This window comes from Oryx dammah, unplaced genomic scaffold (assembly GCF_014754425.2).
Source record: "Oryx dammah isolate SB20612 unplaced genomic scaffold, SCBI_Odam_1.1 HiC_scaffold_26, whole genome shotgun sequence".
Taxonomy (NCBI): domain Eukaryota; kingdom Metazoa; phylum Chordata; class Mammalia; order Artiodactyla; family Bovidae; genus Oryx; species Oryx dammah.
The window spans coordinates 99,752,810-99,778,850 of NW_024070210.1; the positions used below are offsets into that span (position 1 = coordinate 99,752,810).

General features: G+C 47.2%; 1 protein-coding gene across 1 annotated transcript in view; it reads right to left on the reverse strand.

Moving 5' to 3' along the window:
- Positions 1-26,041, reverse strand: part of LOC120852630 (colorectal mutant cancer protein) — a 311,627-nt gene that overhangs the window by 38,509 nt on the left and 247,077 nt on the right. Inside the window, exons 7-12 of the mRNA XM_040225966.1 lie at positions 22,058-22,204; positions 21,033-21,122; positions 19,375-19,523; positions 14,618-14,758; positions 11,772-11,875; positions 6,871-7,054 (exon numbers count right to left, since the gene is read on the reverse strand). Coding sequence (XP_040081900.1) covers positions 6,871-7,054; positions 11,772-11,875; positions 14,618-14,758; positions 19,375-19,523; positions 21,033-21,122; positions 22,058-22,204 — 815 coding nt within the window. The remainder of the gene's footprint in view (positions 1-6,870; positions 7,055-11,771; positions 11,876-14,617; positions 14,759-19,374; positions 19,524-21,032; positions 21,123-22,057; positions 22,205-26,041) is intronic.

A 26,041-nucleotide genomic window follows, 5' to 3' on the forward strand; every position in this document is an offset into this window, starting at 1 on the left:
TGATTGCAGCCATGAAATTAAAAGACGCTTATTCCTTGGAAGAAAAGTTATGACCAACCTAGATAGTATATTCAAAAGCAGAGACATTACTTTGCCGACTAAGGTCCATCTAGTCAAGGCTATGGTTTTTCCTGTGGTCATGTATGGATGTGAGAGTTGGACTGTGAAGAAGGCTGAGGGCCGAAGAATTGATGCTTTTGAACTGTGGTGTTGGAGAAGACTCTTGAGAGTCCCTTGGACTGCAAGGAGATCCAACCAGTTCATTCTAAAGGAGATCAACCCTGGGATTTCTTTGGAAGGAATGATGCTAAAGCTGAAGCTCCAGTACTTTGGCCACCTCATGCGAAGAGCTGACTCATTGGAAAAGACTCTGATTCTGGGAGGGATTGGGGGCAGGAGGAGAAGGGGACAACCCAGGATGAGATGGCTGGATGGCGTCACGGACTCAATGGACGTGAATCTGAGTGATCTCCGGGAGATGGTGATGAACAGGGAGGCCTGGCGTGCTGCGATTCATGGGGTTGCAGAGTTGGAGACAACTGAGCTACTGAACTGAACTGAGGTCCAGAACCAATCCCTCCAGGATACCGAGGGATGACTGTAAATGATTTCCAACATCACTAATAATTAAGAGGTACAAAATAAAACATTAAGGGTATTTTTTTTTTTTTTTTTTGCTTAGAGATTGACCAAATTTTAAAAATGTATATTATCCAGTTTCAGCAAAGGAGGCAGAGGTGCTCACACAGTTGCTGAATCATGTACAGGGGGGTGGGTGGCACAAGTTGACATTTGAAATAATAGTCATTTTTGAGCCAGCACCTTCTACTTCTCAGACTTAATCCCATAGAAATTGCATCAAGGGCACAGAGACAAGGACAAGGGTGGAGTCTGCAACAGTATTGTAATAGTAAAAACATGCAATAAGTGAAAGTCATTCAGTCGTGTCTGTCTCTTTGCAACCCCATTCTGCAGCCTGCCAGGCTCCTCTGTCCATGGAATTCTCCAGGTAGGAGCACTGGAGTGGGTAGCCTATACCTTCTCCTGGGGATCTTCCCAACCCAGGGATCAAACCCAGGTCTCATGCATTGCAGGCAGATTCTTTACCAGCTGAGCCACCAGGGAAGCTCAAGAATACTGGAGTGGGTAGCCTATCCCTTCTCCAGCAGATCTTCCTGACCCAGGAACTGAACTGGGGTCTCCTGCACTGCAGGCAGATTCTTTACCAGCTGAGCTACCAGGGAAGCTACTACTGAGAAGAATGACACACACACAGATGCCTAAACATATAACGACACTAAGCGGGAAGAGAAGGGAGAGGCAAGATTCAAGAGTCCGATTAACAGGATCCTTTTCGGGGTAAAATGGGCTGGAGTCACATTTTTAAAGATGCCATGTGTTGGTCTGTTGATGACACAACCCTGCCCCTTCTTCTGGGACCCTCCCCTCCTCTCTGCCCCCGAGGCTCCTGTGGAAACTGCCATGACCACAGATAACTGGGGAGATACTTGAGCCCAGCTGGGCAAGATGTTCCTTCCGAGGATTTTCTTACTTGACAAGAGTGAAACCAGTCAGCCCAGTGTACTGATGGGGGTGGCGTGCGGGTTTTCTGTTGTCTGGGGAGTGACCTGCAGCAGGGAGGTGTGGGGGCCACAGGGGCCAGGTGAAGTCTGGTTCTCCTGCTCATCAGAGCCTTCTGCCCTCAGCCTGGGTCCACGGCTCCCGTGTGGGAGGCCCGATATCCACCCCCAGCTTTGAGTATGCGTCTGCCACTGGCAACCGAGGGGCTAGCAGGTAATTAAAAATGGGCGGCTGAATCTGTGAAGACACTCTCCAGACTGGGCGCCACATTGTTTTCAGTGAGGGTCCTCACATGGGGAATTTTATGTAATGCTTGGATTTCAACTGTTAAGCTTACTTTTAATACAATGAGCATATCATTTTTTGGGAATCAGCAAGTCTTAAGAAAAGTGAAAGCATTTCAACTCTCTATCTAGTTTCCATAGGAGCTAAATGATAAGTGACAGGACATTTCTGCAGGAGGCCTACCTGCCATGCTATCATCATGTGGAGAACTGTGTCTGAGCTGGACTTTAGAACTGATGAGCACTCCTAAGCCTAAGTCCCAAGGACTCCGGATAGACTCTCCTGGTACTTGGGTGGGGAAAGCACCTCTTTTTTTCAGAGGAAAGTAGACATGCCTACTCTGACAGTCAGATCGAGTCTGACTCTCATTCCTGGAAGGTAGCTGACTTGCAGGGGGTACACAGGCTTATCCTAACTGGACAGCTGCTTCAAGTCCATTCACCCTTTCAGTGGACACAATTCCACTGTTCTCAGTCTTTCTTTCTGTTCCAGGGAAACTTCATCTTAGGTCTTGGAAGGTGAGGGCTGGGCACCTCTGTTCCTCTCTCTCCATTTGAACCGAGGCCTCAGTGTGAGAGGTCAGCCAGGTGGAATCCCAGTTCCCTGGGTGTTTCCCGAGCTAAATGCAAGGCTGCAATCACAGCCTCACAGGATTGGCACCTGCTGGCAGGACAGAAGGGACCCCAGCCTCCAAAAGGGCAGGCTTGCTGTGGCTGACGCTGTCTTAGCCCTTTGTCCTAATGTAGATTTAGATCAATGATCGTGCTTCTAACCAATGAGCTGAAAGTGTAATGCTTGACAAAAAGAGTGGGTCTGACTAAGAATTCCCATTCTCACTTCTCAGCAGTTTAGTCCACTTGCCTCACTGCTGTGATACATTGATAAAGCTATCCAGGCAACCCACATTACCTAGTTACTCTGTCTATTAAGACAATTCTATTTTCTAATGAGGCTGCAGCTGTGGTTTTGCAAGAAAAAAAAAAAGTTTCAAAACTGCGAGAGCAGCATCTCTGGGCTCCTGACTACAGAGTCAGCTGTTGGGCTGGTTACCATGTTCATTCTCCCCCCTGGGAACCACCCCTCCGCTGCTCAGTTCCAAAACCACGACGTTTCAGTTATCGGGAGCTGCCGTGTAATACCAGTCTGAAGCCTGGCACTCAGCATTCCTTTCCCGAGACCTGGGGGAGCAGTTGGCTGGCACTCTGATTAGAAGTCTCCCTGCCAGCTGGCTACAGTGGGAGGGGAGGGGACTGGTGGAGCCACAAAGAGCTCCACCTCGGAGGCCTCCGGTCTGTCTTTTGTCTATAATCTTGACAAGCTGGGAAGGCTGAGTGGAACGCCAAGATTTACAAACAGAATCACTTATAATTATGAAAGCGTCTGGTGGTTTGGGACTTTCTTCTTTTTGCGGGGGACTTTTTTTCTGAGCCACACTGAACATGATCAGCAGCCTGGTTATGTCAGGTCCCAAGAATGTGTCGCCACATGAATGCCTGGCCTATGGCTCCTCTGTACCCTCTGAGCAGCTCTGATTTGGGTGGGAATGTGAAAGGGAATTTTTAGGGAGAATTGAGTGAAATCTGACCACTGTAAGCCCTCTGTACTTTGATGGGAAGATCTGTTTAAGACTGAATTTAGTTCATAGGGTCAATCTTTAATAAGGTCATCTTTGCAAATAGAAACTATGTTCTGAGTAATCTCAAGCTACAGAAATACATAACCTCAAATTAAGCTTCTCAGGTCAGGAAGCCACAGTTAGAACTGGACATGGAACAACAGACTGGTTCCAAATAGGAAAAGGAGCACGTCAAGGCTGTATATTGTCACCCTGCTTATTTAACTTCTATGCATAGTACATCATGAGAAACGCTGGGCTGGAAGAAGCACAAGCTGGAATCAAGATTGCTGGGAGAAATATCAATAACCTCAGATATGGAGAAGGCAATGGCACCCCACTCCAATACTGTTGCCTGGAAAATCCCATGGACGGAGGAGCCTGGTGGGCTGCAGTCCATGGGGTCGCTAAGAGTCAGACATGACTGAGGGACTTCACTTTCACTTTTCACTTTCATGCATTGGAGAAGGAAATGGCAACCCACTCCAGTGTTCTTGCCTGGAGAATCCCAGGGATGGGGGAGCCTGGTGGGCTGCCATCTACGGGGTTGCACAGAGTTGGACACGACTGAAGCAACTTAGCAGCAGCAGCAGCAGATATGCAGATGACACCACCCTTATGGCAGAAAGTGAAGAAGAACTAAAAAGCCTGTTGATGAAAGTGAAAGAGGAGAGCGAAAAAGTTGGCTTAAAGCTCAACATTCAGAAAACGAAGAACATGGCATCTGGTCCCATCACTTAATGGCAAATAGATGGGGAAACAGTGGAAACAGTTTCAGACTTTATTTTGGGGGGCTCCAAAATCACTGCAGATGGTGTTTGCAGCCATGAAATTAAAAGACGCTTACTCCTTGGAAGAAAAGTTATGACCAACCTAGACAGCATGTTAAAAAGCTGAGACATCACTTTGCCCACAAAGTTCCTTCTAGTCAAGGCTATGGTTTTTCTAGTAGTCATGTATGGATGTGGGAGTTGGACTATAAAGAACGCCGAGCGCCAAAGAATTGATGCTTTTGAACTGTGGTGTTGGAGAAGACTCTTGAGAGTTCCTTGGACTGCAAGGAGATCCAACTGGTCCATTCTAAAGGAGATCAGATCTGGGTGTTCTTTGGAAGGAATGATGCTAAAGCTGAAACTCCACTACTTTGGCCACGTCATGCGAAGAGTTGGCTCATTGGAAAAAACTCTGATGCTGGGACGGATTGGGGGCAGGAGGAGAAGGGGACGACAGAGGATGAGATGGCTGGATGGCATCACTGACTTGATGGACGTGAGTTTGAGTGAACTCTGGGAGTTGGTGATGGACAGGGAGGCCTGGCATGCTGCAGTTCACGGGGTTACAAAGAGTTGGACACGACTGAGTGATTAAAATATTTCTAAGCAATATTCACCATTACAGTTTCCACTGAAGGGCTGGAGAGAGAATGTTCCCGCTCCTGCCTGGCTCTACATTTGAGTCTGACTTAGATTAAAGCAACATAATTATTTTGCAGGTGGGGAGGTGTAAGCTAAAAACCTGTAAGAAACCCTTTATAAGCTCCTGAAACAGCACACAATTCCTGTCAACCCAACTCTTGTGCTCACTAATTCAACAGGACAGAATTTACTGACAATGTGAGAACTGCATTTCTATTCTAAATGAATGTGGAAATTACAGATTATCCACATCTGGAAAAGTCAATAAGAAGAGCATCTGCTTTATGAGTTTAAACAAAATAATCTGGTTTTAAGAAAATAAATAAATGATTATCTGTGCTTTGCTTCCTTGAATAAGACAACTGTTGCTGGAGTCAAAAGGAAATAACTCTCTCGTGTCTGTGGGCACCTGGCCAAGTGTGTTACTGGGGATGTCGCCTTTCCTGAGGCACCAGGTCCAGAACAGGTAAGTCAGCACTTGGGCAGATGGCTGGGATCCTGCCAGCAGGAGAGACAGCTGGGGTCATTATGTTCCCTTCAGGTACTGAACAAAACATCAGTATTTCTCCTTTTGCCCTTGAGACTGAATACACCCTTACATGGTTTTGGTTGCTTGACCTGTAAGCAAACAGCATTTTTTAAGTCATAAGCTCCAACCTGGCCTAGTGAAAAGAATACATTTGGTGGCGCAGTCTGGGCTTGGGTCCGAACACCCTTCTGAGCTGTCCGTTACGTGACTTCATGTAGGCAGGTCACTCACACATCTCTGAGCCAAGGCTCTCTCACCTGTAGAAATGGGATCATTACTCTTCCTATCTTTTGTGATGTGGTTATTACATGAGGATCTCTAACAAAGTACTTTCTAGACAGAACTGGAACATAAAGGGAAGGCATTCTATTTGCAGCAAGATGGATGGACCTAGGGATTATCACACTAAGTGAAGTAAGAGAGAAAGACAAATATATGATATCACTTACATTCAGAATCTAAAATATGATACAAATGAACTTATTTATGAAACAGAAATAGACTCACAGACATAGAAAGCAAACTTATGCCTACTAAAGGGGGAAGGGGATGGGAGAGATAAATGAGGAGTTTGGGGTTAGCAGGTACAAACCACTATATATATATATATATATATATATATATCAAATAAACAAATAAGGTATTACTGTATAGCACAGAGAACTATATTCAATATTATATATTAAACAATGGAAAAGAATATGAAGAAATATATATATACACATATATGTGAATCACTAGCTTGTATACCAGAAACTAACACAATATTGTAAATCAATTTTAATTTAAAAAAAAAAGAAGAAAAAGGGAAGGCATTTATGTTTTTAGGAATTTTGGTGACAAGACATGAGATCATTAGAAAACGTTTCATTATGACTGTCCACCCACACCCAGTGGAATCCAACCGCTCCAGCAAATCATGCACACAGCGAGGTGTTCACTGTTTCCCTCCCCATCTTGTTCAAGCACCCGCCTCAGTTTTCTAGATTCACGGATACTGAACGTGAGCCCTGGTTCATCCTAAGCATCTGCTAAACACATGCTATGAATACGGCCTCACTCCACAGGGCAAAAGGTGGGAGAAGGGAAGCCTGCTGCCTGAGAAGGGCTTGCGAAGGCCACAGGCACAGGAGGAAGGCAGAGAAGGCAGCCTGCAACTAGGAGGTGGTCTGGGGTTTGGGTGCTTCGGGACCATTTGCAGCACATGTGCCTTCACCAGCCTAGATGCTTCTCGAAAATCAAGGACTGTTAGGAAATGGAGGGCAGAACAAAGTGGGAAAGGGTACAAAACAGAAAGGAACAGTTGGGTTCGGCCCCTTCCCTCTGGCCGGCAAAATGAGAAGGCGCTCTCCAGCTCTCCAGCTCACATCCCGAGCCTCGCAGTCCTCGAGCTTGGCCAGGGGAGCCCGTGGACGCCCGCCCGGCGCGGCAGGAGCGCAGACTACCTGGTGTGGCTGTTGGAGGACAGGCTTTCCCAGGGCTGCCCGCTGCAGCCGGCCACCGCGAAGGCGCCCCCGCAGCTGCCGTCGAGCTTCATGAGCAAGGCCTTGGCGGCGTTCTCAGCCGTCTTCCGGCAGTCGTGGGCTCGCTTGAGCATCTGAGTAATGTTTTCATCCCCTGACTGGTCTCCTGCAAGAAACCGAGGGGTTAATCAGCAGTGGTCTAGATAAACGAGGCTGGGTGATGGGGCAGGCACTCAGGGCGATGGGGCAGGCACTCAGGGCGGAGGTGGCTTGGTGGAGACAGGGGTGGAGCGTGCGTCCTGGGGCCGGCCCTTCACCCAGAAGCTGCGATGAGGAAGGCTTTCTCTTCCCCCACACACGAAGGGCTGGCCCGTGTGAGCTTCCAGCTCTGTGTCCAGCGGCAACCTGCTGTAATTTCCTAACTCCTCAGACTCCTGGCTGCTCCCGGCACGCAACCCCAAGTCTCCTGTGCGGCCCGTCTCCCTCAGCTGCTTAGCGATTCTTGGGAGCGAGGCCAAGGGAAAAGGAGGCCCAACCTCGCCATGTTTCCACACGTCTGCAGCTTCGCTTAGAACTTCATGCAGGCACGAGACACAGAACCAATGGTTAAAACGAAAACCTTGGGATTGGCTCTGATGTCCTGCATGGATGCTCTTCCTGACCTTTCTTCCTGAGTGCGGTCATGTCCAGGGGCAAGCTCCATGCCTCTCACAGCCAGCTAACGTCTGCAGCAAGACTCAGGGTGGTGGCCACCAGCACGCAGCCGGACTGGGGATCCCCTGCCCAAGGCGGCCATGTTCTAGCTGCGTTTTCAAAAACTCTGCAGGCCAAATAAGTCATTGGTTTGTTACCTCTACAGCCCAGACCCTCAATCTTCCAAATATTTATAAATGAAATCTAACGCCAAAGTCTAAGATACAAAAATGGTAAATATGAAACTGGCTTAAGTGGGCAGGGGGTATGGGGAGGGTATACACTCAGCTTTCCCACCCTCCAAGCCCAACACTGAGGCCCAAAGAAACGCCTCCAGATTCCCAGGCACAGTTTGAAAACCACCGTCTAAATCATCCAGGATGAATGGTTGTGCAGTCAAGAAGAAACAAAGGAGAAATCCCCATAACTGACACTGTGGGTGAATGATACAACTCATTCTTGCTGTGCGACTCCATGGCATGTTAGGGCAGGATGACATATCACTGCCACTGTTGGCAGAATGGAAGAGTCAGGTTTAATAGGGAGCTGCTAAAAAGTAAGTTTAAAAAGCTGCTAAATAAGATACTTTATAGACATCTCACAACTGACTGCTCTCTGAATTCTGAAGAGGCATATTAACTGACTGCTCCATTTTATAAATAGACCCATGAGCCAACCAGGATTATGTGAATACAAGGCATTTTATTATTGATTTTAAATATTTAAAATGCAGATTTAAGTCATTTTAGCTCCTATCCAAGTCACTGTGCTGAGTAGGGACAAGCTTCATATGAGGTGCCTTTTGAGGATAGCACAGACTAAAACAGTCTTCTGAGAAACAGTAGAAATAAAATGATTGATTTTTTGCCTTTAATTGATTATTTTCCTTAATACATTTATTAAAAAAAAAAAACTTGACAGCAAGCCAAGATCATTTTAGGATTCTGCTTAAGAGGCAGAATAAAGTTTTATGGTTTGGTTAAAAGACACTGAAAAATGAGCTTCCTAATGGAAATTCTGGCAGGGTTTCTACTATTGGGCTGGGAGGATAATACTATTTAAAAAACAACAACAAAAAACAAGAAAACCCAGAGAGAGAGGTGGAGGATGGTCACACATACAAATGGAGGCCTACTTCCTCACTGGGTGACTTGGATATGAAGCAGGAAATTAATACCCAGGATACTTCCTTTCTTTCAGATTCCTGTCCATGTCAAAACTGAGGAAAGGAAGGAAGGAGGAAAAATAGGCGAGTGTTTGTGCAGTGCAAAAGCTAGAGCCTGGGGCTTCCTTGTGGCTCAGAATGGTCAAAAGTCCACCTGCCAATGGAGGAGACACAGGTTCAATCCCTGGTCTGGGAAGATCCCACATGCCACGTGGTAACTAAACCTGTGCACCACAACTACTGAGCCTCTGCTCTGGACCCCGGGAGCTGCAGCTGCTGAAGCCTGCACGCCTAGAGCTTGTGCTCCACAAGAGAAACCACTACAGAGAGAAGCCGACTCACCGCAACAAACAGTAACCCTGTTCTCCACAACTAGAGAGAGCCTGAGTGCAGCAATGAAGACCCAGCACAGCCAATAAATAGATGAAAAAAAAAAAAATGACCTTTGAAATTCAGTTCAGTTCAGTTGCTCAGTCATGTTCAACTCTTTGCGATCCCATGGACTGCAGCACGCCAGGCCTCCCTGTCCATCACCAACTCCCGGAGTTCACTCAAACTCATGCCCACCGAGTCAGTGATGCCATGCAACCATCTCATCCTTTTTCGTCCCCTTCTTGCGCCTTCAATATTTGCCAGCATCAGGGTCTTTTCAAACGAGTCAGCTCTTCACATCAGGTGGCCCAAGGATTGGAGTTTCAGCTTCAGCATCAGTCCTTCCAATGAACACCCAGGACTGCTCTCCTTTAGGATGGACTGGTTGGACCTCCTTGCAGTCCAAGGGACTCTCAAGAGTCTTCTTCAACACCACAGTTCAAAAGCATCAATTCTTTGGCGCTTGGCATTCTTTATAGGAGAACTCTCAGATCCATACATGACTACTAGAAAAACCATAGCCTTGACTAGAAGGAACTTTGTTGGCAAAGTGATGTCTCAGCCTTTTATTAAGATGCTGTCTAGGTTGGTCATAACTTTTCTTCCAAGGAGTAAGCGTCTTTTAATTTCATGGGTGCAACCACCATCTGCAGTGATTTTGGAGCCCCCCAAAATAAAGTCAGCCACTGTTTGCACTGTTTCCCTGTCTTATTTGCCACGAAGTGATGGGATTGGATGCCATGTTCTTCGTTTTCTGAATGTTGAGATTTAAGCCAGCTTTTTCACTCTCCTCTTTCACTTTCATCAAGAGGCTTTTTAGCTCCTCTTTACTTTCTGCCATAAGGGTGGTGTCATCTGCATATCTCAGGTTATTGATCTTTCTCCCGGCAATCTTGATTCCAGCTTGTGCTTCATCCAGCCTAGCGTTTCTCATGATGTACTCTGCATATAAGTTAAATAAGCAGGGTAACAATATACAGCCTTGACATACTCCTTTTCCTATTTGGAACCAGTCTGTTGTTCCATGTCCAGTTTTAACTGTTGCTTCCTGACCTGCATATAGGTTTCTCCAGAGGCAGGTCAGGTGGTCTGGTTCCCATCTCTTTCAGAATTTTCCATGGTTTATTGTGATCCACACAGTCAAAGGCTTTGGCATAGTCAATAAAGCAGAAGTAGATGTTTTTCTGGAACTCTCTAGGTTTTTTGATGATCCAGTGATATTGGCAATTTGAACTCTGGTTCCTCTGCCTTTCCTAAAACCAGCTGGAACATCTGGAAGTTCACAGTTCACGTATTGCTGAAGCCTGGCTTGGAGAATTTTGAGCATTACTTTACTAGCATGTGAGATGAGTGCAGTTGTGAGTTAGTTTGAGCATTCTTTGGCATTACCTTTCTTTGGGATTGGAACTAAAATTGACCTTTTCCAGTCCTGTGGCCACTGCTGAGTTTTCCAAATTTGCTGGCATATTGATTGCAGCACTTTCAAAGCATCATCTTTTAGGATTTGAAATAACTCAACTGGGATTCCATCAGATCTTATTAAAAAAAAAAGGAAAAGCTAAAGCCTGGGCAGGGAGGGAGGAGCTGGCAAGGAGGACAGGAGATGCACTCAGCAGGTACCCTGATGAGACCTTCTTTGCAAGGTGTGTCCTGGAAGGACAGCCTTAATATGGGCTCACAGCCTAGGAGGAAAAGCCAGTGATGACGGGTGGCCTGCTCGCCAGCGTGCGCAGAGTGCCCACCTTTGACTCTGGAGTCATCTGATCAGTTTTTGTTCACTTGCCGTGGTTTCTCGGGAGAAATTGCTGTGGTCAAGTGTAGGCTGAGGGAGCCAGGAGGCTCCAGGACCGGGGCCCTCTGTCACTGAACCTCTGTTTCCTTCCAAACACTGTTTCTACTGTCATCGTCCCCATGTTATGTCAAGGTCCACAGTCATAGTCAAGGGTGAAGTTTTGGCAAATGATGGTAACTAGGATGCCCTGCGTGTCTTTTTGAGTACATAGCCCTTCTAGTTACTCAGCACTGGACCACAGTAGTGGGGGGCGGTGTGGGTCTGGAGGGATAAATGATGCCAACCCCAGGGGATGCATGACCCCTGCAGTGGAGGACAGACAGGGAGGGGAGGTGGGCAGCAGGCCCCCGGGGTTGGCATTTGGTGAGGCTGAAGATAACAAGGTGGGAAATGTTCCTCTGCGTTCCTATGTCACCTGGAGAGCAGGTAGGGGGATCCATGTTCCTTTGAATGCAAGGGAACAAACCTGGAGAAAATGCAATGCCAGATGAGGCAAAGGCCTTGTGGGCAGCACACGGACCCTCAGGCATCAGCATCACAGGGAGGCTGTGGGAGAGCTGGTCCCTTTCAGGGCGAACCTGGGCCTCCTGCCCCATCTGGTCCTAGAGTCAGCCTGGGAGAGGGTGTTTCCTGAGACGGCCTGTTTGTTTTAACTTGTCTGTAATCCACTTCAGTTCCTGCTGCATTCAACATAAACAATTTACTCACTCAGTCATGAGGAAAAAATGAAAAACACACTTGACAAGTGAATTTCATGTTGTTGGGAGGCGTGCCAATGCCAACAGCCGAGACGGAGGGCAGGAGACCAGAAGAGGCCGGGGGGACGCCGAGCAGGGGCTGCAGGGACCCGGCCACACTTACCAGGGGACGACCCCACACCGGCCGCCCGGAACTGCCCCAGGATGAGGCTCTGCTCGCTCTCGGCCAGAGCCAGGAGGAGTTCATAGGCTTCGATGCACTGCTCACTGAAAGAGAAGCACATGGCATCATCAGCTTGGGCAGAGAGCAGCAAGTCCCCCGTGGTGCAGTGTGAGCCCTGCCTCTCAGCATCCCTGTCCAGGTTGGCAAGGACATGCCTGCAGGCACTCATGGACAGAGTCAGGGGCTCGCTCTGCTTTGTGGCCTGCTTTAAAAAAACAAAACAAAACTTTAGACTATGATCTAGAAAAACACAAGGGAAGCAATGAAGATGAGAGAGGCAAGCCTGCCGCTCCTTTGAAGACCAGCTTGAAGGGAAAGGTGATGTGCTCACAGCGACCAGCCTCTGGGTGTGCCCTGCCCACCCGGATCGCCACACCTTGTATAATCCCCTTCCACCCGGTTCCACTTGGTTTGTGTGACTAAGAGAAAAAGGCAAAAGTGATGGGTTATCACATCCGAGGTTGGTTATTAAAGAACATGATGATTTCCATCTTGGTCCTTCTCTCTCTTTGCTCCCTTCCTTTTTCCTCTTGGATACAGAGGAGGCCAGCTGCCATGTCTTGAAGACCCTTGAGCAGCCCTATGGAGCAGCCCGTGTGGTTAGGAACTACGGCGCCAGCCAATCGCCAGTGAAGGACCGAGGATTCTACCTGAAGCTTTTGAAGCAGATCTGCCAGCCCCAATTAAGCTGATGCAGCTCTGGCGGAGAGCTTGACCAAAAACTCAAGAGACCCAGAGCCAGAACCACCTAGACAAATCACTCCCAGATTCCTGACCCCAGAAGCTTTGACATACTAAACAGTTATACAATAATAGGTAATTCATTTAGCAGCCCAGAAAGGGGACTGTTTTAACAGAGACCTGCCTATTCAATAGAGTGGCCACTAGCCACATGTGGATATTTAAATGAAAAAGAACTTATGGTAAATAAATGAACATTCAGACTCTCTGCAGGGCATATTTCATACGTTTAACAGCCATGTGTGGCTAGCAGTTGCTGCACTGGATAACACAGAGAACAGGTCCATCGTCATAGAAAGTTCTGCCAAAGGCTTGTAAAGCTGCGTCATGAAACACTCACAAAATCTCTGACAAGAGCTGGAGTGTGGAGCTCTCTCTTCAGGTACACCAGACAGAGGATCAAACAGTGACCTCTGGAAAGCCACTGCTGCCCGTGGCCCCATAGGGACCCATGTCTGCCCTGGATGGAGTGTGTGTATAATGCTTGAGTCATCCTGGCCAAATGCCTGCAGTAGTCAAAATCACCCCCAAGCAAAGAATTGATGAGCTTCTCCAAGCTGAGCAGGGGAAACGTGGCTTTACTCAACACTTAGTCAACAGACTTTTTTTAAAAATTGTGTTTACTTTCAAGTTCCTTTACTAAGAGACAGGAGAGAGAGTCCAATGACTGCCTCTGGGTGCTGGCAGCTCCCCTTCTCAAGGGCAGTTGGTCTTAGAGATGCTGGGACGTTGCTTCTTCTGTACAGATGAAAGGGAGGCTGAGGGTGCAGAAGAGCCTGTTTCAAGAGTAGTCACAGAGGATCATGTTTGCTTTGGTGTGTCTGTAAACTAACAGGATTGCTCTCTAGCTTTGGTCTCCTATATTTTGGTTTGAGATATATATATAGTTTTTTTTTTTGAAGAAGCAATGTTTCTTAAAACAACACTGAATTCTTTGAGAGGATGCCAAGAGTAAGATACAGTCACTACTCTGGGACTTTGGTAAATATGCCTAAGTGGTGACACTAATATAATAAGTCTATGAAAACAATAATAAACTGAGTTTTGTAGCTATTAAACAAGTAGTAATTTAAAAATAGATAAATTCCAAAGCTGATGAAGCTGAAAAAAAAAAAAGTGGTACCACTTGCTCATCAATGAATGAATCACATTCATTTAAACTGGTTTTTTTAATGGGAAAAAAGCTGGCAGCATGCCTGAAGAAACATGAAAATGTTCACATCCTTTGATCTATAATTCCTGCTCCAGGGATTTTATCTCAAGGAAAATACAAGAATGACAGTTTTTGTATTAACTTATTCACCATAGAATTATTTTCAATATCAAGAGTCTGCAAGAGTCTAAATATCTTTTAGAGAAATAAGTAATAATACCATATAAACTTGATGGAAGGGATATAGTCAGTCAAAATAAATGGAGACTTTTAAGCCATAATATAACAGTTTAACAAACTGAAGGAAGAGAACGCATTAGATTTACCACAATGCAGAATATAATATGAATATAAATAAAGTCTGGGAAAAAAAGCCTGGAAGAACAAGAAGTGAACTTGTAACACAAAAATTGATGTTTTGAGTGATGTTGTTGTTTAGTCACTAAGTCGTGTCTGATTCTGTAGCCCACCAGGCTTTTCTGTGCATGGGATTTCCCAGGAAGAATACCGGAGTGGGTTGCCATTTCCTCCTCCAAGGGATCTTTCCAACCCAGGGATTGAACCCCCCATCTCCTGCATTGGCAGGCAGATTCTTTACCACTGCCCAAGGGAAGACTTTGAGTGATATTACTTACATGAAATAATATTCCAGTTGAACATTGCTAACAGAAAGATACCTGTTTTACTAATACCACACTCATTATCCTGATTTTCTTAATTGCTACCAGGGTGCTAACTGATTTTTAATATTTATCACACCCTAGCATTTGCTGGTCCAGTCCTCTAGTTACATTTTCTAAAACCTTATTTTCTACTTTCATGCAAAAGCTTGCTACGGATGCACTTCTCAATGAAAGTGGCCCCTCACCCGCCTGCCTGCCCGGCTTCCTACCTGTACTGCAGGGCCAGCCTCAGCGCCGTGGCGTTGGATTCGTACTTCCCCACCAGCATGCTCATCCTCTCAGCATTGCTCTTGCACTCTTCCAGGGTAATGGTCAGAAGGTCATTTTGGGATTTGAGGTGTTCGATACGGCTGCAAAGGAAGGAAAATCACGTTCACAATTTTACACTAGGATTACAATGCATTGCCAAGATTTTAGTTATCTGCTCTAGATTCTGGCCAAAATGCACGTAAGGATATGAGCTCATTAGATGTTTTAGCAAATGCAACTGATGAGTCGTAATAAACGAAGCAACTCAAAGCTGAAGAATCATTAAATTCTGTGTGAATTAGAAATAAAAATTGCCCCCTGGTTATTTCCCAACCAGTCATGGATGAGCCATTTGCCAAGTAAAGTGCTAGGCTTGGGAGATACACCATGGTAAGGAGCCCTAACCTTCATGAGAGTTAAGACTCAGATGCTCCAATGAACCACACTCCACCCTCCACAGGGACAAATGAAAAGCAACCTTTACAATAAGAGCTAGTATTTGTTAAGCCCTTGCTCAGTAACTCTCCCAATAGCCCTTTGAATTAAGTATTATTATCTCCATTTCTCAGAAGAGGCACAGAAATGTTAATCCTTGGGCTCTGAACCAGGCAGTTTGACCCCAGATCCTTGACTCGGAATGCTCACTACAGAGCAGGGGCAAAGGATGGATCAATGAGTGAAAAAGAAAGTGCGCTTAAGGGGCACCTGAGTGGCAACTGTGGCGTGTATCCAAAGCTCTTTCCAGCGTGGACAGTCCCCCAACTGCTAACTATTGGCAGCATAATCAGCGGATAAGGATAAGTGTTATAAAAATCAGAACTGTAAATTCAAGGCAGAAGAGTTTATGGCAAAGTCAGAACGCAGATTAGGGAAGCCGAAGCCTTCAGCCTGCTTTCTGTCCCAGGACGCTGATGCTCTGGATGCCGTGATTCATTCCCCACAGGACGTGCGCATCTGTAGTACTCTGATTACCAAGTCTTAAAGAGACCTAAGGTTTCACACACACAAAATGTTCAGAGTTTGGAAGCCATCTGCTTTGAGGCTCAATCTGAGGACCACGCATCTTAGCACATATAACTAAGACCGTTGTATGGCGTTGGCAACAACACGGTCAATTCGATGTAAGGTGTTACAGGGAACAGATTTCTGTGTTTGCTCACATGACGGCCTCTTCAGAGACTTCCCACCCTCTCATTTACTTTTTGACTCGCTCCAGTTACATTTAGTCCCTACTAATTAGATGAAACCAGACCTCCAGGTGGTCAGTTCTATCTCAGACAGCACCCCTGTACTGATGGCTCCTATCTTTTAAAACATCCTCCTTCATTTGGGTCATGACAGGTGTCTACTGGTTTTCTCCCTGCCGAAAGGTCATTATTTCTCCTGTCTCCCCTGCTGGCTCCCTCTTCTCTATACAGTCTGTGACAGTTGACATTCCCTTAGGACTCAGCCCTAGGTCCACTCCTCTATCAACACTCTCCCCTGAGGGTGATTTTATCCAGTCCCAAGACTTTCACAGGCATTTATGTTACCCTGGCTCCCAGATTCTTAGTTCATATCTCTCTTGTAAGTGCCAGTCTCACATATCCAGGGTTTCACACAGACACCTCAAATTTAACATGGGATTCTTGACTTTCCTCTAACCATAACCTCCTCCATCTTCCCCATCTCAGTAAATGCCACCACCATACTCCCGACAACAGAGGTAAGACATCTGCGAGTCTTCTTTGAGACTGCCCCTTATTTTATACATCTGTGGATTTTTATCACCACACATACAATGACCCCTTCAAATTGCCTCTACTTGGCTGTGCTCGTTCACGGCAGAACTGGCTCAGTTTCTGCCACCCCTTTCCATTCTGCACATTTAAGTGAACTTTTAAAATTTAAATCAAGTCTGTTCTTCCCCATACATAAAACGCCTTAACAGTTTCTAATGGCACTTTGTCTATGACCTCAAATTCCATAGCCCACCCAGCCCTGACTACTTCACCACCTTGTCTCATGGGGCCCCTCCTTTCACTCATGCTGTTTCAGTTCCGCTGGGATTGGGGCAATTCAGACGTCACACCAGCTACTTCCCAGCCTTGAAGTTGATAAGTTGGCCCTTAAGACTCTTCCTGGTTTGTCACATGGCTGTTCCTTTCCTGCCTGAAAAATCTCAATTGCTGTTTCCCACTTCAGAGATGCCTTCCCTGTCTTTGTACCTAAAATCAAGGCTACCTTTTATTTTGTCCCAGTGTCATATTTAGTTGAAGCTTTCGCGTGTTCTTATTGGTCTGTTTTTGCTTAACTTCCTTAACAGGATATAACTCCATGAACTCTTGTCTGTTTTACTTTCTTTGGCATCCAAATAGCCCAGCACATAGTAGGTGCTTAATATCTGCATGCTGCATGCTAAGCTGCTTCAGTCGTGTCCAACTCTGTGCAACTCTGTGGACTGTAGCCCCTCAGGCTTCTCTGTCCATGGGATTTTCCAGGCAAGAATACTGGAGTGGGTTGCCATTTCTTCCTCAAGGGTACCTTTCTGACCCAGGGATTGAACCTGCGTATCTTAAGTCTCCTGCATCGGCAGCCAGGTTCTTTACCACTAGCGCCACCTGAGAAGCCCCCAAAACAACAATACTTTTGAGTAGGCATGACCCATCCCATGCCTCTGCCACACACACACAAGTTAAAGGCTGTCATTCATTCAGAGTGTAGCAGGACTCCAACTTTGAGATAGGTAGTTAAATAAAGGGTATCAGAACATCCTGGTAGATAATTTACAAGCACTCCCGTGTTCTAGCAGTAGCTGTGATAATACAGAAAACAATGCAGAAGAGGGGCACAGGGGTTGACCAGCTGGGCTATTTAATAGCTCTGGACTTGAGGCAAGTCATTCAGTGTCAAAACATTTGCTTTCTAATTTGCAAAATGGGACTATTCTGCCCTCCCAAGTTGAGGATTTCGGGTTGTCTGTGAGTCTTTGGAAAGCTGTTAAACTCCATGACAGTGTGAGCTACAGGCACCAAATAGTTCCCCCTTCTTTGGTCTCTCTTAGGTGCATATAATTGAAGAGAAAGGACCCCCCTCAATTCAACCACAAAGCAGGCTTGTTAAATCCCAGAATCTGCTGAGAGGAGATCCTCCTACACAGAGGGCCCCTGAAGGCATCTGACTTCACTCAATTGCAAAGGGCATATCTGATTCAATTTTTAAGCACTCCCCTGCCTGTGATACTGAGAGCGCTGCTTGTTTCCTGCTACAAGGTAATCATCAGGATTGTCACTCTTAAGTATTTTGGATTTAATAAGGAAACCATTTAATTTCAAGATTTAAAATGACCTAGATTGCCACATTTCCTTGGTTCTCAAGTACCCTATTAAACAGCTTTCAAATCAGGGAGGACTAACAGGATAATTCAATTTATTCAGGTTTGCCATACTCAAGGGGAATGGCATGAAGCAATGGTGGGTGGGGAACGGCATCCATGTTTCTTACGGGTTGGCTCACAAGCCTCTCCAGTTCTTAGTAGGCACTCCCCTGAAGACGGCTGGGTGGGGGCAGCCGCCGCATGCTCGGCCGCCATTCAGCCACTGTGGGGCCAGGTCTGAGTCAGAACAGTCACCACAGCTTGGCCCTGCTCCTTCTCCTCTGCTTTTTTAACAACCCTCTTTCATTGCTGGGATGACATACAAGCCAGTCTTTGCCAAAGAGGCAGGAGGACAAACTCAAACCAGCTCCGTCATAAGATCTGGGAAGAGCCCATAAAACTGGGCACACAGTTAAATTATTCTAAGCAGGACAGTTAGGCCTACTTAGAAAATCTGAACTAAGTAGGATAGGATGTAGGGATGGGAGAACACACACATTTGTGAAAAGCATAAATACAATGAGGCAACCCTTGACTGGAGCAGGGAGGGTTCGACCAGCATGCCCGGTCCACCTCAGGAATGTCTTAATCAGACCCCTTCTGCCGACTCCACATCCCAGAGCTGGTCTCTCCGGTTCTTAGTAGCACCGGCTTGCATGCGAGGGAGCCATCTTGCCATCCTGACCTACTTGTCATTCCATATGGACTGCTCCTTACTTTGTGAGGGCCAGTGCACAAGGAAAAGAGGGAGGGGGAATTCCCTGGTGGCACGCTGGGTAAGAACCCGCCCGTCAATGCAGGGGACACGGGGTCGATCCTTGGTCTCGGAAGATTCCACATGCTGCAGGGCAGTGGAGTCTGCACGTCACAACTCCCGAGCTCGTATACTGTGGCTACTGAAGCCCCGAGAAGCCACCGTAATGAGAGGCCTGTGCATTGAAACTAGGGGTTGCAACTAGAGAAAGCCCGAGGGCAGTACGAAGACCCAGCACAGCCAGAAATAAGTAGAGAAACAAATATGGCAGCATGTTAGAAAAGAAAGAAGACATAGCCCCCTGGTTCATAAATTATTTAAAGAATTTTAAACAGTGCAGCTAACAACTAACACTTAAAACAGTGGCAGCAGAGCAGTAAAGCAAGTGTGGGATCCTTCTAAGCACGAGGCCCTGTGCATTTGATGACAGGTCACACAGGCCCACAGAGCTGGCCCTCCTGTGATGAGCAGGGTGGTGGAAACTCCCACCTGCCAGCTCGACAGCATCACATTAAGCCCTAATGCATAAGCCAGCCTCAACGGGTCTTTGGGATGGGACTGGAGTTTCCCCTCAACACCACCACCGAATATACAGGATTCCTCCTTACCTGTTCAACCGCTCCGTTTCCACCTCAAACTCTCTAATCTTGCTTTCCGAGATGGCAGATCCATGGGAGTAGAGAGTCTGGAAGATTTCCTGAATGTTGGAGCAGTCCTGAAGAGAGTGGGCCAGGTGCTCTGCCACGCTGCTGGACACCTGAACAGGTGAGCATTAATTCCCCTCTGGACAAAGCCACTTCCGGGATGGTGGGCCCCAGGCCCTTGCTTCCCAATTTAAACTGTTAAGTTTTAAACAGTTTAAAGCTGATGTTCCTTGAGAATTGGGCACCAGGAGATAGCTGCTGCTGCTGCTGCTAAGTCACTTCAGTCGTGTCCGACTCTGTGTGACCCCATAGACGGCAGCCCACCAGGCTCCCCTGTCCCTGGGAGTCTCCAGGCAAGAACACTGGAGTGGGTTGCCATTTCCTTCTCCAATGCATGAAAGTGAAAAGTGAAAGGGAAGTGGCTCAGTCGTGTCTGACTCTTCGCGACCCCATAGACGGCAGCCCACCAGGCTCCTCTGTCCATGGGATTTTCCAGGCAAGAGTACTGGAGTGGGGTGCCATCGCCTTCTCCGAGGAGATAGCTACCCAGATATTTTTCAGTTTGTATAATATAATCCTAGTATAAAAAGTTAACTACTGTGAATTCAGTACACAAACAGGGTCAAAATGCATGGAAGCTGGGTGCCTGCAATTACTGTCCGGTGCAAAATTCTAAAATAGGGCCTTAAAAGTGCTGTTTCTGTTTTCCCCATCCCTAAGGGTCAAACCAGTCAATCTTAAGGGAAATCAACCCTGAACAGTTGTTGGAAGGACTGATGCTGAAGCTCTAATATTTTGGTCGTCTGAGGTAAAGAGTTGACTCATTGGAACAGTCCCTGACACTGGGAAAGACTGAGGGCAGGAAGAGAAGAGGGCATCAGAGGATGAGATAGCTGGATGGCATCACTGATGCAATGGACATGAGCTTGGGCAAACTTTGGGAGATGGTAAGGGACAAGGAGGCCTGGCATGCTGAAGTCCATGGGGTTGCAACAGTCGGACACGACTGGGCGATTGAGCAGCATTAACAAGGATCAGATAACTGGATTTTCCAGCCTCACCCCCAAATCCTCAAAGACATCCCCAGGGAACTGAAATTATTCTCTTTTCATTATACATCAGTTCACAGCCCCAGGGTATTCGGCACTCTACAAAAGAAAACTCCAGAACTGAGCTGGAAGGTTCCAGTCCGTCCCAGCATCGGCTGTACTTCAAAGGCAGCGATCCTGCTCAGTAGAGAGCACCTTCCCTTTCAAGAGGGACGCGCGAATAATCAAGTTCTCTTAGAGCTTCCTAACTCTCTTGGTCTCTGGGGAAGGAGGGTGATATAAAGCAAGTATTTCAAGACTTTCATCTGTATTGCCAGTAACAAGACCTCAATCATTTCTTTCTGAATGGTTTCAAGTAGAGAAACAAAAAGCTCCCTTTAAAGCTGAAGGGGTGATTCACTACCGGCGAACCACTAAGCATTTTAATTTGACCCTCTGGAAGGAAATCAGGTATGATTCCCTATTAAAATCACCTGGTTTATTGGAGGGGCCCTGGGCAGTGCTTCTGTCGTGAACGAGCCACTGTGTGGTTCTACTATGTGGCGTGTCCCTTTGCTCCTCATAAACACTCACCCCAATGCTGCTGATCTCTGAGCCTAGGACTGGCCGATCAGACGACGAAGATTCAGACCTGGTCTTGGAGAGCTTCACCCTCTCGGCGATCTTAACAAACAAAACAAAACAAGTGATCGAAAAACAACACACACCACTCCCCATATAAACTACTGACACTGTGTTTATACAGGGCTACTCTTGAACCTTGGCAACTAAACCATCAGTTCTTAAAAACGACTCACGTGTCTGATTTTTCTGCCACCTGCTTATTAACTCATGGTTTTTCAGCGTTAGTACCACTGACATTTTGAGTTGGACGTTCTTTGCTGTGGGGGACTATTCTGTGCGCTATGAGATGTTCACCAGCATCCTTGGCTTCTAGCCACAGTACTCCAGGAGTGACCATCGAAAAGGTGTCCAGACATGGCCAAATAGCCCTTGGGACAAAAATCACTTCTGGCTGAGGAGCACTGGTGAGACTTCATAAACTTGATGGTTGACAACCAACCTTGTTGCAGAGACTGGCAGGGCTACCAGGAAGAGGTAATCATGTGAATAGTCTCTCTGGGGTGGATTCAGCATAGGAAGGGGGTCAGGGGCTGTGGCTGAGATTGGAGGGGCTACTTCTCACAGCTGCGGAGGCCTGCCCATCATCGTCATCTATTTTTCTGCTGGCAGGGCTGTCGGTTCTGGGAGTGGGCAGATCATCAGTTCATTACTCAGGGTTCCCCTCCTGGGCTGAACCATGATCCTCGAGAGCAACTCTCTACCCACCCTGTGACGAAACATCTCACTCTCCACGACGACCTCTCAGCTGGGACAGGCTCTGGCCCGCTGATTAATGAGAGCTGGCATCCAGGGTGCAGCCGAGAGAGACTTAAAACTATTAGCGGGTTATCTCTTCCTGCAGCTCCAGCACGGGAGGCCTACGCGGGACCCTGGGAAGCCCCTCGGGGCCCGCTGAGCTAATTGCATGTAGGCACAGTGGCCCTGCTCCACAAAGGCTGGGGCTGCCGATAACAGGCGGTGTCCCCGGAGCGCACCTTGGCGATGGGGATGTCATTGCTGCTGCTGCTTGTGCTCAGTTCTCCGGTGCTGGGGTTAACGGGGCGGTTGGCGGAAGTGAGGCGGCCAGGGCTGGCGGGGCCCGTGGCCTGCACGCTCTGCAGGCGAGTCTGAAGCTCTCGAACCTGAAATGACAACACCTTCAGACACAGTGGTAGGCTCCCCCCCGCCCAAAGAGCAGAAGGGCCAGTGCGGGGGAGGGCAAAGCTTTCATTTACACGAAGAAACCAGCTTCCCTGAAAGCCAAAGTCAGCTGAGTCCACATAAAGGGCTCTGATGTTCTTAACTGGATCTGCCATGGAATGGCCAGCATCTGCACTTCACAAGCTGGAGGGGGACATGTTTTCTACGGTGCTGGAAGCTTCCAGCACAAGGAGAAGGGCCATCTTTGAGGGATGTTCGCTCACTCAGCCTCCTGTGCCTGATCCACATGGCACTAGAAATGGAACCCAGGATGAAATCTGTACTTGCGTGGAGTTCAGAGGACAGAGATCATTTCAACACGAGCACATGCTCATGCTATAAATATCAATCCAGGGTGGGTGTGTAGGAAGCAGGAGACAGGAAGAACGTGGCTCCACCTGAAGTCACTGCGGAACTGTCTTTGAGCACAGCCCCCCGGGTGGACAGGGCTGTAATGGATGAGATGAGTGAGGCGCTGGCTGAGGGGCTGGAGTGGGGAGACCGGCTTGGAAGACACACTGTCTGAAGAACTGCAAATTATTCAATATGCCTGGGGTAGGAGGAGACGCTATGGTGATGAGAGGGAGTTGGTACCCATGGCTTCTTCCCCAGGGACTTCGAGATGGGATTCTCCCAGGGACAGTAGGAAGGAATACCTAATTAGCCCTTCAGTGTGGAGAGACTCAGAGCCCCCTCAGTTACATTTAGAACACACATCTACCTGCACAGAATTTAAATGTCCCAACTCTGCTTCTCTATGGTTATGGCTCACTGATATCCAAAGGGAGAAATGTTCCAAGCAAGTGAAGATGATTATTAGAAACTGGTCTTTCCGATGACCCTGATCACAATTTGATCACTGTATACAATGTCAGTCTTAAAGGGCACACTGACTGCAGCACCCAAGGGCCCTTACACATGGGTACCAGACCCTGATGGGAAGAATCAGCACCAGGACATCTAAACCCGGGTTTTCCCAACCTATCAGTGCACTAGAATGTCCCAAAGGGTTTGTTAAGACACAGAGCCCAGGGCCCCATCTGCAGAGATTCTGATCAGCAGGTGGAGACCACACCTAGGAGTCTGCATGTCCAACAAGCGCCCAGGCAACGCTGGTGCACCCAGCTGACGGCAGTGACCTACGGGCGGTCAAGGCCTCACGGCACTCGACATCTCAGACACCATGGAGCAGAGCCACCCGGCTGCCAGCCCTGAGGCCTTCCAGGCAAACTGTTGTCTAAAAGCGGCTGGAGAGCTTTTCATCTTTAATATCTTGGATGTCTCCACCCTGCTGAATTGGGAACCAAAAGTAATTGAAATTTCAATAATTTATTAGCATACGAGAAGCCAAGATAGGAAAAGTCCCTCGGAGCAAATTGCATTCAATGGTGAAACAGCTGAAAAGTGCCCAGTAGCTGGTTCTGCGGTGGCGTCCAGTAACTGCGGGCTAACAGAAATGTGCATTGTCCCCATAAAGAACCACACACAGGGCTGCCCTCAAAGCCATCTAAACACCAGAAAAACACATGCTGTCAAAGTGGGAATGCTGCTCAGAGATTACAGGGCTCATTGTGGGATGGTCCTGATCAACTGTGCCTCTCTGTGCCCACAGCCGAGGGCAGGACGCGTTTCTCCATTAGGCCAGCTTCCTGGCACCGGGAAAACCACCGTGGTGGAGACCGTGGGTTTCAGGTTCTACCGCTGTGAAAGCCTGATGAGGTCCTGAATAAGCAACAGTGTTACCACCACTGCCGAATCTAAAGAGTGTCTGAAGTAAAGTGAAAGTTGGTCAGTTGTGTCCAACTCTTTGTGACCCCATGGTCTACACAGTCCATGATATTCTCCAGGCCAGAATACTGGAGTGGGCAGCCTTTCCCTTCTCCAGGGGATCTTCCCAACCCAGGGATCGAACCCAGGTCTCCTGCATTGCACGCGGATTCTTTACCAGCTGAGCCACGAGGGAAGCCCAAGAATTCTGGAGTGGGTAGCCCATCCCTTCTCCAGGGAATCTTCCTGACCCAGGAATTAAACCAGGGTCTCCTGCATTGCAGGCGGATTTTTTACCAACTGAGCTATCAGGGAAGCCCTGCTGCTGCTGCTGCTAAGTCACTTCAGGAGTGTCTGAATCCCTCCCCAAACAATCGGTAGTCTGGGGTTCCAGGAATCCCAACTGGTCCACTCATCTCTCTTCTTAAAAAGTAAAACAAGGCCCTGGGCATTTTATAAAAACATCATTAAAACTACTCATGTTATAAAAAAATGTTTGTTCTTCTAGTCACTAAAGTCAACATGTCCATTGTGGAAAATTTAAATGACAGTGGAAAATGAAGACAAAAAAAGTACCTATGTTCTTTCTCACTCTACAGAGACGATAGCTTCTAGTCATTTTCCATGGTGTGTTTGTGCGTGGGCATGCACACCTCAAATGAATTCTGAGTCTAAATACTCATTTTCATATTAAAAGCTTTGGGCTAAGAGAATGTCTTTGAAAACTAAAGGATGATAAACATGTTTATTTTGGTCTATGCTTTATTACTTAATGATAATTGTTAGGCAGTGAAAGATATCCAGCTGAAGGGAGTGGAGTGAGCCTTCATGGAATGAGAAACAGCTAGTTGAGTTAAAAAGCCCTTTCTCCTCTCTTGCTTGGGAAGTAGGATCTTAATTTAGATGAATACATGCACAGAAATGAAGGTTGAAACCAATCTGCTGACTGTAAGCTTAGGTAGGGCTTGGGAGAGGGGAGAGAGACAGCTATTAGCATCCTTGCTTTTGTTCTTACCCACTGCAGTAAGTTGAATTGTGTACCTTACCCAAAAGACACGTCCAAGTTCTAAACCCCCAGTCTATGAATCGGATCTTATTTTGAAATATGGTCTCTCTAGATGTAATTACATCAAGGATCTCAAGATGAGACCCTCCTGGAATTGGGGCAGGCCCTAAATTCACTTATAAGAAAAAAGAGAGGGAGACTTGAGACACAGAAACACAGAGAAGGCCATGTACAGACAGAGGCAGAGAGTGGCCACCAATCAGAGGTCACCAGGGCTAGCTACTAGAAGCCAGAAGAGGTGAGACAGGATTCTCCTCCAGAGCCCATGGAGGAAGTGCAGCCTCGCCAACACCATGATTTTGCAGACTCCAGAATGGTGAGAGAATGCATTGTTGTTGTTTTATGTCATCAAGTTTGAGGTCATTAGCTAATATACTCATCTTTCACTGAAGATATTTGAATAAAGAAAAGATATTTCAACGAAATACGTGCTTTGCAGTTGAGGAGAGCCAGAAATCAAAGCACATCTAAGCTAGGAACTGATACATGTGCCGATAGCCAATACCCTTATAGTCTTTCCCACTGGAGTTCTTCAACATCAGACAATGGAACATGATTTCAGTGGCCATTTCCTCACTTTTTCTAAAGTGAGTATGTAGCCAGGTTGCTTCTAGAGGCCTGGAAGAGGAGTGTGTCTGTCACGTCCCCTGGAATCCTGACGGAGTGTGAAGGGGACAGTCTTGTGTCTCAGGGGCTCAGAGTCTAGCCAGACTTCTCATTACGTGGGCTCCGAGAAGGGACACCGACAAGAAGTGTCAGCCCGTGAAAGAAGCATTACTCTGCCTCCCAGAGTGGGAAACGCTGGCCTTCAATCTTGAAGGTTGAGGAGCTGTTTAACAAGCAAATAAAGAGGAAAACAGCTCTGACAGGCTCAAGGAAGGAATGACAATAAAATGCTAGCCCTCCGCTTCTCTTAACGCTCAACGACTTCCCTAAGAGCGAAAAG